We start from the raw sequence: 12,339 nt of genomic DNA, 5'->3' as shown, positions 1-12,339 counted from the left end.
AGTGGAGACTCTCATTTGTAATTAATGATACCATGCTAGACATTATTTAATGTAATGTATTTTCTTCTAAGAAAGTCCTTGGGCTTTTTGAAACAAATGAAGCACGAAGTAAACACTTTAGGAATTTAATCATCTAAACTGACAAAATGACAGTATCTTCAAGTCACACAAACTTGCATCAACCAACACATAAAAACATACATCAGAGCAATTTGAAATACCTAATGGAATGGTCATCATGGTGATAAGCCACAAAGAGACTTTTTAAGAAATCTGTTTTATAAATTGGGCCTTAATTTTGTGTTATTGTTATTTAGGCTATCTAATTTTTTAAAAACTTACAGTGGAGTTGTAGTAGACTTACATTCAACTAATACAAATTCAACCACATGAAAGAGAGAGAGAGAATGATTTAACTAATGAGCAAAATTCCACACCAGGATCACGTGTCCCAGGAAACTATGAGAAAGAAAGCAGCCTGCAGCGCCCTGGGGTCTTGGTTCCCCCTGCCTCTGACAGGAAGCACCCCTTTTCCTTCTTTCTCTCTCTCTCTCTCCCTCTTTTGTTTGTTTGTTTACCTTCTCTTTTTTTTCAAAAACATAGTTCAATTAAAGAAAAAGTAACTAGTTCCAACATGAAGAAAAAACTAGCTGTGCTAGACTTAGAGCTACTGTATATGTTGGTCTCCACCATGGTATCGCTCCTGAGTAAAGGACAAAAGGAAGTTTCATCTATGTCAGATTGGCCTGGTTCTCAGCGATTTCAGAAACTGACTCCCAAGTAAGATTTAGCTCCAGTATAAGAAACATAATTAAGATATCTCAACTACCATGATTGGATGCAAAAGCTTCAGAGACAATGTTTCTAAAGTTTCAATTGCTTTAGATCATATTCATGTAGCCATTTTCTTAAAAGTTTGGAAAATTGTTCATAGTACAGAAAATTCCTCAAAGTCTGGAGCTATAGTGTAAGGCTAACCATAATCAGTTCTTTTAAAAATAATTATGAAATATAAGCAACATGCCAACCTGCATGTGATGCAAACCAAGTTAAAACACATTGTATTCATACTGCAGTAACAATTATTTAACCATCATACATGTATACGAGTATGAATAAAGATTAGAAGTAAATTTGAAAGCGAAAATACATTTATAAAGTGTGGGGTGGTTTTTTTTTCCCCTCTCAAGTTTTAATTTGTCACTGTGTTAACTGGCAATTTATAAAAAGTTGAATATGTTTGATGATTATACTTAAAAGAGTTTTAAAATGTCTGAATATTTTCCTTGGAGCCAACAGGGAAGCAGACACTCTCACAGACTGTTAATAAATGTATACGTACTCAAACAGTATCTGGGAGGGCAATTTGGCAATAGGTGCCAAAATTATTATTATTTTTTTAAGATTTTTATTGGGGAATTAGGGGGATGGGAACAGCGCTGGGGAATTGGGGGAAGGGGAACAGATGAGTTGCTGTCGTTTTTTTTGGTCTTCAGTGAGGACGTTGCCTCACTGGCCCAAGTTGACACCATCACTGCATTCTTCCCGAGAAGGCAGATCAGTCGCCGGCTTCTGGACGGCCGCTCACTGTGGCTGCTGGCCGCTCACGCTGGCTGCTGGCTACATACAGTAGCCCATGGCAACCCNATGATAATACCAACATGGGCTAGTGAAGCGACATCCTCCACAACTAGACTAAAGAACAAAAGGACAGCAACTTGTCTGTTCCCCTTCCCCAATTTCCCAATGCTGTTCCCCTCCCCCAATTCCCCAATAAAATCTTTTAAAAAAAAAAAAAAGAAAGAAAGGGCCAGCCGAGTGGCACATTGGTTAAGAACTGGCTTGGGATGCCAGAGGACCCCGGTTCGGATCCCACATATGAGTGACAGTGACACTGCCCTCTACAGCTAAGATGCTGAACAACAGCTCAACCTGGAGCTAGGCTGCAGCCCTTGCTGCAGTGGATTGCCATGAGCTACCGTGTGTAGCCAGCAGCTGGCGTGAACGGCCAGCAGCCACCATGAGCAGCCATCCAGAAGGAAGAACAAAAGGACAGCAACTTGTCTGTTCCCCTTCCCCGATTCCCAAGCTGTTCCCATCCCCCAAGTCCCCAATAAAAATCTTTAAAAGAAAGAAAGAAAGAAAGAAAGAAAGAAAGAAAGAATCATTCAATAAAATTTTTGAAGGGGGGCCGGCTGAGTGGCTCAGTTGGTTAAAAGCACGAGCTCTGAGCAACACGGTCGCAGGATCGATTCCCACATGGGCCAGTGAGCTGCGTCCAAGCTGAGTTGCCGCTGAGCTGCCACCAGGTGGCAGGATGGCTCAGCTGGTGAGAGCACGTGCTCCCAACAACAAGGTTGCCGGTTCAACTCCCACATGGGATGGTGGGCTATGCCCACCCGCAACTAAGATTGAACATGGCACCTTGAGCTGAGTGGCCGCAAGCTGCCGACAGGTGGTTGGATGGCGACTGGACTTGGAGCTGAGTTAGCTGCGTCCTCCACAACTAAGTTTGAAGGACAACAACTTGGCTGTTCCCCTTCCCCAATTCCCCAATAGAATCTTTAAAAAAAAAAAATATTAAAGGGATAGTCTCACAATTCTCACTTCCTCAAATAATGTTATTTATATTTTTTGCTTCAAAAAGAAAACTAGTTGGCTCCCTCCTCTCAACTATTTGCTCTCAGCGTTTACTCCTTTGCTCTGAAGGCATTTCTTGGCATTGAAATCTTTCAGTCTAGTTTAAACCTAACAACAACTTCCTATAACTGCCCCCAACCAAAGCAAAGGGAAAGTGCCCCTTTTACTTTTCTAATGTTTCATTAGAGCTTCTGCATTCTTCATCTCCAACTAGAGGCAGCAGAGAGAAACTACAGTCACATAGCAGCCTAATACCCTGTGACTATGTGCTTTATCTAATTGATTCTTTTTTGTTGGAAAAACTCATTCTTGATCCTTCCCACCAGACATCTTAATTTAATCCACATATACTCACTGGTCAAGTTATATTCAAAACTGAATAGCTAGTTACCCCCGGCCATGGCACATATAACCTCACTCAAGTCCAAGTTTTCAGTAACTCCAAGGTAAAATCCAGGCTCATACCAGAATCAATTCTCTTCAAACAAGATTTGGGAAAGATTTTTAACCTCATTTCATCACACACACACACACACACACACACACACACACACACACACACACACACACACAGTGACTCAGTTGAAATCTAGCCTGAGATAGCTGCAGAGTTGATTAGTATGTCAAAATTTAAGATGTAACACAATGAACAGTGAAGATGAAGCCCCACATAAAGATACTAAAATGAACAGATAAACAGGTAATGTTTGTTGAGGGTGACAGGAGAGAGGACGTGTTAGCTTAACCCCACCCAAATAGAATCTCTCCAAGGAGCAGCCTCCCTCAATAATGAAAAGCATGATGGTTCTTTCTCAGACATCTCTGCATGATTCATTCCCATAGACCTATCATTTTACAGTCTGACAACTATGCACATGGCTTCTGAAAAGAGTTCTCATTATCCAACACTGAGAAAACACCATGATTAGCTCTGGGCCAAGCTAGGCAGACAGTGAGTCACCCTGAATAAACACTTACGTCTGGACATGCAGGTAGGTACCTACAGAAACCTCTGCAGTCCTCACCTCTGCCCTTTGGATGGGAACCGCTCATTTCAATTAAGTAAAGTCTCAAATTCTGCCTATTTTTTGACACTGAAATTCACTATCTGTCTGATGTTTATTTATAGCTTTGCACTATCTAATAAGAGCCTGCTATTCAAATTAATACTTTTGAAAACAAGACTATGGGGAACATTATTTACTTAATAAAACAAGCTGTTTCTACATCTTTAGCAAATAATTGTGGGTGCTACCAATCATAAATTAGTACTTTTTGCATGAAAATAGACTGCTACTTTAACAACACTATTACCAGTACAATTATCAAATATACTTAAGAGTAATAAGAGCATTTCTCTTTGATTTTCAAAAACTCATATTTTTCCAATTACAGTAGTCTTCATTTATAAAACTTCAGTGAATGGATTTTTCAATAATCAACTGCAAATCAAGACTCCATTTGGCAAATGTCAAATAGCTTAATCAAGTTAAATCAACAGAGAATATTATTCAATTTTATCCTAATCAGAATGCCTAATTTTCATTTCTACCTTACAAATGTTATTAAGAATCCAGTGGTGTATTTATTGAGGATTCAAAGAAATACAAGGTAGAATCTCTGCTCTCGAGTACTTTCAATCTTATTTGTACCCTTCTGAAGCAGTTCAGAGCATTATGTAATTCAAAGTCAAAATAATGATACAGATAAGTACTGTAAGTCATCAAAAGGATGAAAATGGGGCTGGTATTAATAAGGAAGGTCATAGCGGAGGTAAAACTTGACTGTAGGGTGTGGCAGAGGACAGCAGAACAACCAAAATGCAAGGAGTGAAAAAATAGCATGTCATATTGGAAACATTAAAAAGTGCCTCAAGCAGCTTAATTAGAGCTTGATGTGGGCAGGGAACTCAGGACAGATACTGTCAGACCTAATTTCATCCAAAACCCACCAAGTTTCTGAGGTGGCACGTTACACGATGAAAACAGTGCCTTAATCAGGTGAATTTGGAGGTGCGCATTGAATGGGCTGGAGAATGGAGAACTCTCTGTGGCTGCCTCTGTCTTTCACAGAAAAACAAAGGCAAGGAAAAATCATCAACTCAGAAAAAGTACTCCCCTCTCCCATTCTTTAAAAAAAAAAAATCTTATAAAAAGGAAACAATAAGGCTAAAGTAATAAGAAAAAAAATTTTTTTTCTAAAATCTTAGATAATAGTCAAACTCTTTGTGGAACTGCATATCCTGAAATCAAGAAGATTCCTCTCTGAAACTTTACAGGAATGCTGAAAGAGAAGCAAAACTATAAAAAATAAAGAGTAAGTGATGGGAAGAGTTAACAGGTGAATTTCGAGTTCACTCATTTCTGCTCCTTGAATAATTCTGCCACTAAGCACTTAGACTGGGGCTCAGAGAATTGGTTCTGGTGGAATCACATCACACACAGCACCACGACATCCACAGTGGCATCCAGTAGGACAGGAGATGCAGTCCCCCTCCTCTACCAGAACAGCTGTTTTTCTCAATTTGCACAGGTTTGCCCCTTAGGATTTCACTTTTTTAAAACTCAAAACCCCTACCTCATCCTCCACCAGCCCCTGGAAACCTCCTAAAAGAGCTGCAATCAGATGCTTATAGGAGTTAGATCCTTATAAAAATGTGCTACTATTTAGGGCATCAAAAACTTCCCATTCAGCACGAGCTCTCTCCTATTTTTATTTGGCTGACTTTTTCTTGTCATCTTGAATCCATCTAAGAACAAGCAGGAATATAAGTAAATACTGTACATAAATACAAGAAATGTTTCTGCCTCCCAGAAAATTCTAGTTTTTCTTAAAAATCACTAATAAAAAAGACTATAACCTAATATTATCTTTTTTCAGCAATGTTCATTCCATAATAGGCTAGCTGGGCATATTCAGAATTTAAGAACTACATTTGCTTTTATTTAAAATGAACTAGTATGTTTTTGCTTTGTTTTTTTATATTGTTTTGTTTTTAGCATTCAGTATTGAGGAGACTTTTAAACATATCAAAATTAAACTGCTAAAACAAGATTTAAAAATAGTTCATAGCCACATTTCGAAACTATACAGGAATTTTTCCATATAAATCCATCATAAATTAGATGTATAAAAGTCTTGACCCTAAAGGAATCTTTAGCTTTCTCTCAATATGTCCAGGAGACCTCTGTACCTTCTACTTTTATTTTTTTTTAAGTTGAGCCATCCTGCCACCTGTTGGCAGCTCAGCAGCAGCTCAGCTCAGGCCAGGAATCGAACCGCTATTACTCAGAGCTCAAACTCTTGAGCGAGCTCTTAACCAACTGAACCACTCGGCCAGCCCTTGTACCCCCTACTCTTAAGTTTGTTTTTTTCCCTTTTGCTATCTCTTCGCTCTTCCTTCTCCTCCCATCTATAGCCATAGTATTTAACTTATTTGATATAATTATGGAATCAAAGTTTATAATCTCTGCTTTACCATTTCAATAAGATGATTTTTATTTCTGACTTAAAAATATTGTTACTTGAATTAATTTGTGTTGTGCGACCCTGAATTGATTTACTCAGTGAGTCAGAGCAGTGTTGTGATAAGATGCTGCTTGCTCACCACAGAATAATAGTCTTTATTAAGGTCTTTAGATTAAGAGTTATTCCATGGACAGTATTAAAATTAACCTTATGGGTTCACTAATCCAAATTGCTAAAAACGGGGCCGGCCGAGTGTCTCAGTTGGTTAAGAGCTCGCTCAAGAGTATGAGCTCTGAGCAACTAGCGGTTCGATGCCCGGCTTGAGCTGAGCTGCCAACAGGTGGCAGTATGGCTCAGCTAAAAAAATAAACAAATAAATAAAAATTAAAATAAATAAAAAAATAAATAAGTTGCTAAAAAAATAGCATCAGAATTCTGGGATTTATGTCTCATGCACACTCTTGTTTTAAAAATTCTAATTTTTAAAAATGTTTTCTACTAAATGGATATCTAAGTTGATAGCCTCTTATAAAAATGTGGATTTAGTGAGTGCCTATGTTGTACCTTAGCGTTAACGCTTGTATGGTTTTATCATTAATTCGCAGAATCCTCAATATTGTAAATTATAACTAATAGCATCCTACAAATGTATGAACTCATAGTAGGTATACAGTGAGAAAAATGAAGTGGAGGGAATTAGCCCATCCAAATCAGATGGCCGATAGTATGCAGGGACCAGGAGTCTGAACTCTTGGTTCCTGGAATGCAATCATCAACCTCTGTGCTTCCATCATTTATGATTTCTTTTTTGTTTTTTCTATTACCAACTTAAATACAAATAGAACAACTCATTTTTAATTCAGATTACATTTGAATCATTTTCTTCTATTGTTGTAAGGTTAATAAGACCTTTCAATGTTCTGCATTGAAAAAAAATAAAATAGGATCCTAAACATGAAGAGAAAACAAGATACTGTATAGTTCAAGGGCATTTGCTGCTATATAAAGAAGACAAGCCAGCTCTAAAAATCAAGGAGAAACCCTCATAATCCAATTCACCACTTGACTCTATTTCACTAGCTATCGTAAGGCACCTATACTTTTACCCAACACTATGTCTCAAGTGTGTGATTCTCCATAATATGAAAGAGCTTAATATGTGAAATGCCCCAGGACAGCACTTCTCTCTGGTATTAAACCAGTCTTTAGAAGGGACTTACACAGAATAATTTTCCTTCTAACTGTGATTCTAAGTTGACAACCCTTAGCAAGGAAGTATGGAAGAAGGATGATTAAGGGACAAACATTCTTAACATGAAGTAAGCGTGTAAGGTACTGACCCGTCGTAAGCAGCAATCATAAAGTTAAGGAGGAGGCTGATGGACTGTTCCACACTGATTTGGTGAGTAGAAGGCAGGCGCTTGTTCAGCTGGTAGTAAATGGATGAGATGACGGTTTCGAGGCGGGACACACTGATCTCAGTGCTATGGTCCAGTGTATTAAGGCCGTTGTCTCTGAAGGCTTCAATCATGTTCCAGATATCAACAAGATGGACTAAAACACAAAGAAAACAAACTGTCGACAATTTAAAAGTTTTAATTCATCAGAAAGACATAAGAACTTTACATTTATTTATGTTTGATAGAAGAGTGAAGGGTGGCAGAATATTCCACCCCAAAATACGCCACTTTGGCATAAGGGTTCTTTTGCTAAAAACACCTGAAAAACAGCAGGTTCCAACAAGGGCTCTCTGACCTCCCCTTCGCTTCCTGAAATAAAACTCCCATGTGAAAGATGCCTTCCCGGGAAGGGATTAGACAGCATAAATAGGCAACTACAATATTGCCACAGGGCCATGAAAGACAGTTCGAGGAATATAATAATGTAAATATTTTCTAGGGTGTCAGGTGGTCACATGTCTTGTTAGGGAGACAACTTCATGGATGGTGTAGAGGCCTGATCACTGCACTGTACATCTGAAGCTGATGTTGTATAATACTGTATGTCAACTATAATTGAATATATATATATATATATATATATATATATATAGTCACGGGATGTGGGGTATATAGCGTGGGAGTAGAGTCAATAGAATTGTAATAGATAGGTATGATATGGGAGGGGCGGAGTGGGGCAGCGAATTGGGGGAGGGGGTTGTCACATTGAGGGGTAAAAAGTATAACTATTGCACTGTGTTGTACAGCTGAAACTAATTAAAAAATAATAAATAAATAAATAAAAAGAAAGAAAGATGCCTTCCCTAATCCAGGAGGACAGTAACATTTTTATCATCAGAGGCCATGAAATGAGGCCAAGATTAATCTGTAAAGACTTTTTAAAATAACTCTTTTCTTCCTTTAGTCTCTCTCTCTCTCTCTCTCTCTCTCTCTCTCTCTCTATATATATATATATATATATATATATATATATATATACACACACACATATATATATACACACACATATATATATTATATTTATATTTAATTACTGTTCCACAGTTGCTACTCTTTGTTCAACCTAGTATATAAGCACTGAGGCCTTCACTGGGTCTTCACTTTCCTATGGGGGCTCCCATGTATATGTAAAAATTTGAATGCTTCTCTCCTGATAATCTATGTCAATTTAATTCTCAGAGCCAACCAGACACCCTAAGAGGGTAGAGGTACAGTTCTGCCTCCCCTACAATAGTCTGAAAAATATATAATGCAAAATTTAACAGAATGTCAAAGAGACAAATTCACAAGCTTTGGGGAAGATATTAACATACTTCTCTTAGTAAATGATAGAGGAAACTTAAAAAATTAGTATGGACACAGACAATCAAACTTTATAACTAACAAAAATAAGCATAATGGATACTATATGAGGTGCTATCAAAAGATATGGTGAATGTTTAAATTTAAAAAATGTATTACAGTAAAAGACACATTCTCATTAATCTCACTCAAAATACTCCCCCTTACTTTGAACACACTTATCCCATCATTCTTGCCACTTTCTAAAAGAGTTCTGGAAGTCCTCTTTCATGAGTGTCTTTACTTCATCCTCCATCATGACAATGCTCCATGTCACACATTGCTTGCTTCTGGAACAGCAATTTCTGTCAAATAAAAACATCACAGTGTGTCCTCATCTACCTCATTCACCAGATATGGCACCATGCGACTTCTGGCTCTTCCCCCAACTCAAAATGACCATGAAAGGCAAACATTTTAAATAAATTCAGGACATCGAAGCAGGCACGACAGTGCAACTAAAGACACTCACAAAAGAGGACTTTCCAGAACTGCTTCAGAAAGAGGTAAGAATGATGGGATAAGTATGTTTGAAGCAAGGGGAAATATTCTGAGGGGAATTAATGGCAATGTGTTTTTTACTGTAATAAATTTATTTTCATGCTAATTTAAACATTCACTGTACTTTTTTATCATACCTCATACACACCTCAACTTATGAGAGAGAAAAGTACAACAATTCTGTCATAAGTTAGTTCATCTTCACGGAAATTAAGACAAGAAAGATTTTATATGCTTGTGTGTGTGTATAGTTTATTTACATATTTTATAAGTAGCAATTGTGGTAGCAATTCATTTTATATTAAGTTTAATCAAAAAAGTTAATTCTTAGGGGCCGGCCGAGTGGCTCAGTTGGTTAAGAGCTCACTCAAGAGTGTGAGCTCTGAGCAACACTGGTTCTATTCCCGGCCCGAGCTGAGTTGCTGCTGAGCTGCCAACAGGTGGCAGGATGGCTCAGCTAAAAAAAAAAAAAAAAAGTGACAAGAAAAAAATCAATTCATTTAAGGAACATTATTACTATGCCAGCTTCAAAACTCATTACATTATTGAGTATGTTCAATATTTTGAGGGATACACAGAGTAAGACACCAAGTTCTTCCCATCACAAAACTTATGTTGTGATAAATACTTAAGACAAAAATAATTCAAATATTACTCTATGACTAAAAGATATTAAATTCCTTTATTTTACATTATCAAGAGCTCTACCCAGCTATCGCGGAAATGACTTACGGTTGCATCGTTTTTGTACAAATCGTAATTTGCAAGCAGTTCTATAAGTTGATAGTCGTATGACATCAAAATTCTGAGCACCTGAAAAAAGGATAAATAAAAAGTGTCCAAGTAGATTTACTGTTTAATTTCTAAATGCTGGGAAATGACTCTATTCCATTGTGTGGGCACAGTCTATATATAACACGTCAACCAGGCCTTCTGATAAGACGCAAAGGCAGGAGGAAGGGTTAGGGACCTTTCTGCGTGCCCACGCCACGCCAGGCACTATGGCAGCAGTTTTGCTACTAGGCTAAGAAAACTCTGAGGGGAGTAACACTCATGACTTAAGTGAATTACTATACATATCATGAAGAGGGGATGAAGTGGTATCATAGGAAAGACCCTGGCCTGGAGTCAGAGAGCTAAATTCCAGCCCCAGCCTGACCACCAACCGCAGAACATGACCATCGCCACATTACAAACCTCTTCTCAGCCTCAGTGTCCTCATCTGTAAAACGAGGGAAACAGGCCACCTATTCTCTAATGTCCCCTTTCAGGACTGTGGCAGCCTGTATTTTTCAAAAAATGGCCACAATGGAATTTCCAGACCAGTATTTTATGTGCTTCTAGTACAGTGTCTCTCCCCATCAAGAACTAAAGATTATTTCCCTCTACTTGCATCTGAGCAGGACACTGTGACTGCCTTAATGAATGGAGCGTGGCAGAAGTGACACTGCACGACTTCTGAAGGTAGATGATAATGGGTAGTACAGCTTGCCCCTGTTCTCACCCTCTCGGGATGCTTACCCATGGGACCGAAGCTAGTTTTCACTCTGTAGACATACCTCAGGGACATCCCAGGCTAGACTCCTGCCTCCCCTCTCCAGCTTCAACTGAGCAGTACCAATTTTATAACAGTCATATGTTGAGGGTCCTTGTAAGATCTCATTTGAAAAATAATACATACTTTTAATTCTTTTTAAAAGAGTAAATGCTTTTTAAAGCTTTCACAATCACTGGTCCAGACCAATAACCCTATTTCATGGTAAAGGAATTTGAGGTCCAGCAAGTATGAGTGTGTTAGTCAAGGTCTCACAGACAAGTAGTCACAAAGCAAAACAATCCTTCAAATACTGGGAATCGCCCATTTGTCTCATCCATCTTCTTTTCTTTGCTCGTTTAATAATAATGTAAGTTTTAACAGGAGGTTTAAAACTGTAAAGTGATATACCAAATTCATGCTTTTAATTTTTCCTATAGCTCTAAGTGTTGTCCTAACATTAGTCCCCTGTGCCTCAGAATCTGCATCTAGTGCAAGGTAATTTATATGACACATTAATTATTTATCACCACCTACAAGCTCATGGTAACAAAGGAGTTACAGCAAGAGGTCTAAATTGACTGGGACACCTTGATCTTACAGATATTTTAGGTAACTTTCTGCCTGATAATTTATGACCTTGCTTAAGAAAGTAATTCAAGTACATTCAATTAAAATATATACTCTGGCTTGGGGTCCTCTGACTCCATGATTCTTTAACTCCCAAGCTTCCCTTTCTAAAGCTTCTGACATAAAACTTCCGATTAAAGCTGTGACGTGATCAGCAAAAAGAAAAAGCATCCCCACACATACAAACAAGGCCTCGAGAAGCACTCAGGACTCACGCATTTCTAGGAACAGCTGCCTCTTCTCCACCATGGTCTTCCGCTTATTCCCGCTTTCTTCAATCATCCTAGAGACCAAGGAAAATACAAGGAACCACTATAATTTGACAATTCAACTAAGTGCTTATCATTCTACTGTGAAGACAGAGGTACAGGAAACCAAGTTTCATATGCACATACTGAGAGAGCATCAATAAAAATAAAGTGGAAGGCTGATACAGAAACAGATGGACCTCAGTCCCTTTATTTGATAGCTTTTAAAATATTAAAAGTCAGTACTTAAATGAGCTCATACACTAGCTTCCTGTGCTGAACATATGGGGCTCTGTCTCATTTCTAACTTTGATTAGTTCCTCTCCTGTATTAGTTGAGACACAGATTTCCATCTCTCTACTGTTTTACATAGATAAACATGTTATAAATACAATTTAGAGGGCCGGCTGAGTGGCACGATGGTTAAGAACTGGCTTGGAACGCCAGAGGACCCTGGTTCAGATCCCACATATGAGGGCCAGTGACACTGCCCTCCACAGCTAAGATGCTGAACAAC

General features: G+C 38.3%; 1 protein-coding gene across 21 annotated transcripts in view; it reads right to left on the bottom strand.

Annotated features, from left to right (window-relative positions):
• The window catches only part of DTNB (dystrobrevin beta), a 216,757-nt gene that overhangs the window by 166,387 nt on the left and 38,031 nt on the right, over positions 1-12,339 (bottom strand). For 10 of the 21 annotated variants that reach the window (XR_002124318.1, XR_002124239.1, XR_002124380.1 and 7 more), the window contains exons 2-4: positions 11,790-11,857; positions 10,143-10,223; positions 7,449-7,662 (exon numbers count right to left, since the gene is read on the bottom strand). Coding sequence is in view for 13 of the 21 variants with exons in the window: in XM_019644515.1 (XP_019500060.1) it covers positions 7,449-7,662; positions 10,143-10,223; positions 11,790-11,856 (362 nt within the window). In the remaining 8 variants the exon portion in view is untranslated. Of the gene's footprint in view, positions 1-7,448; positions 7,684-10,142; positions 10,224-11,757; positions 11,860-12,339 lie in introns of those variants that run through there. The other 11 variants (XR_002124314.1, XR_002124369.1, XR_002124234.1 and 8 more) reach the window with 3 other exon arrangements.

This window comes from Hipposideros armiger, unplaced genomic scaffold (genome assembly GCF_001890085.2).
Source record: "Hipposideros armiger isolate ML-2016 unplaced genomic scaffold, ASM189008v1 scaffold_0, whole genome shotgun sequence".
Classification (NCBI taxonomy): domain Eukaryota; kingdom Metazoa; phylum Chordata; class Mammalia; order Chiroptera; family Hipposideridae; genus Hipposideros; species Hipposideros armiger.
The sequence above is the reverse complement of the archived record's forward strand: the minus strand, read 5'-3'. Positions and strand labels throughout refer to the sequence as shown.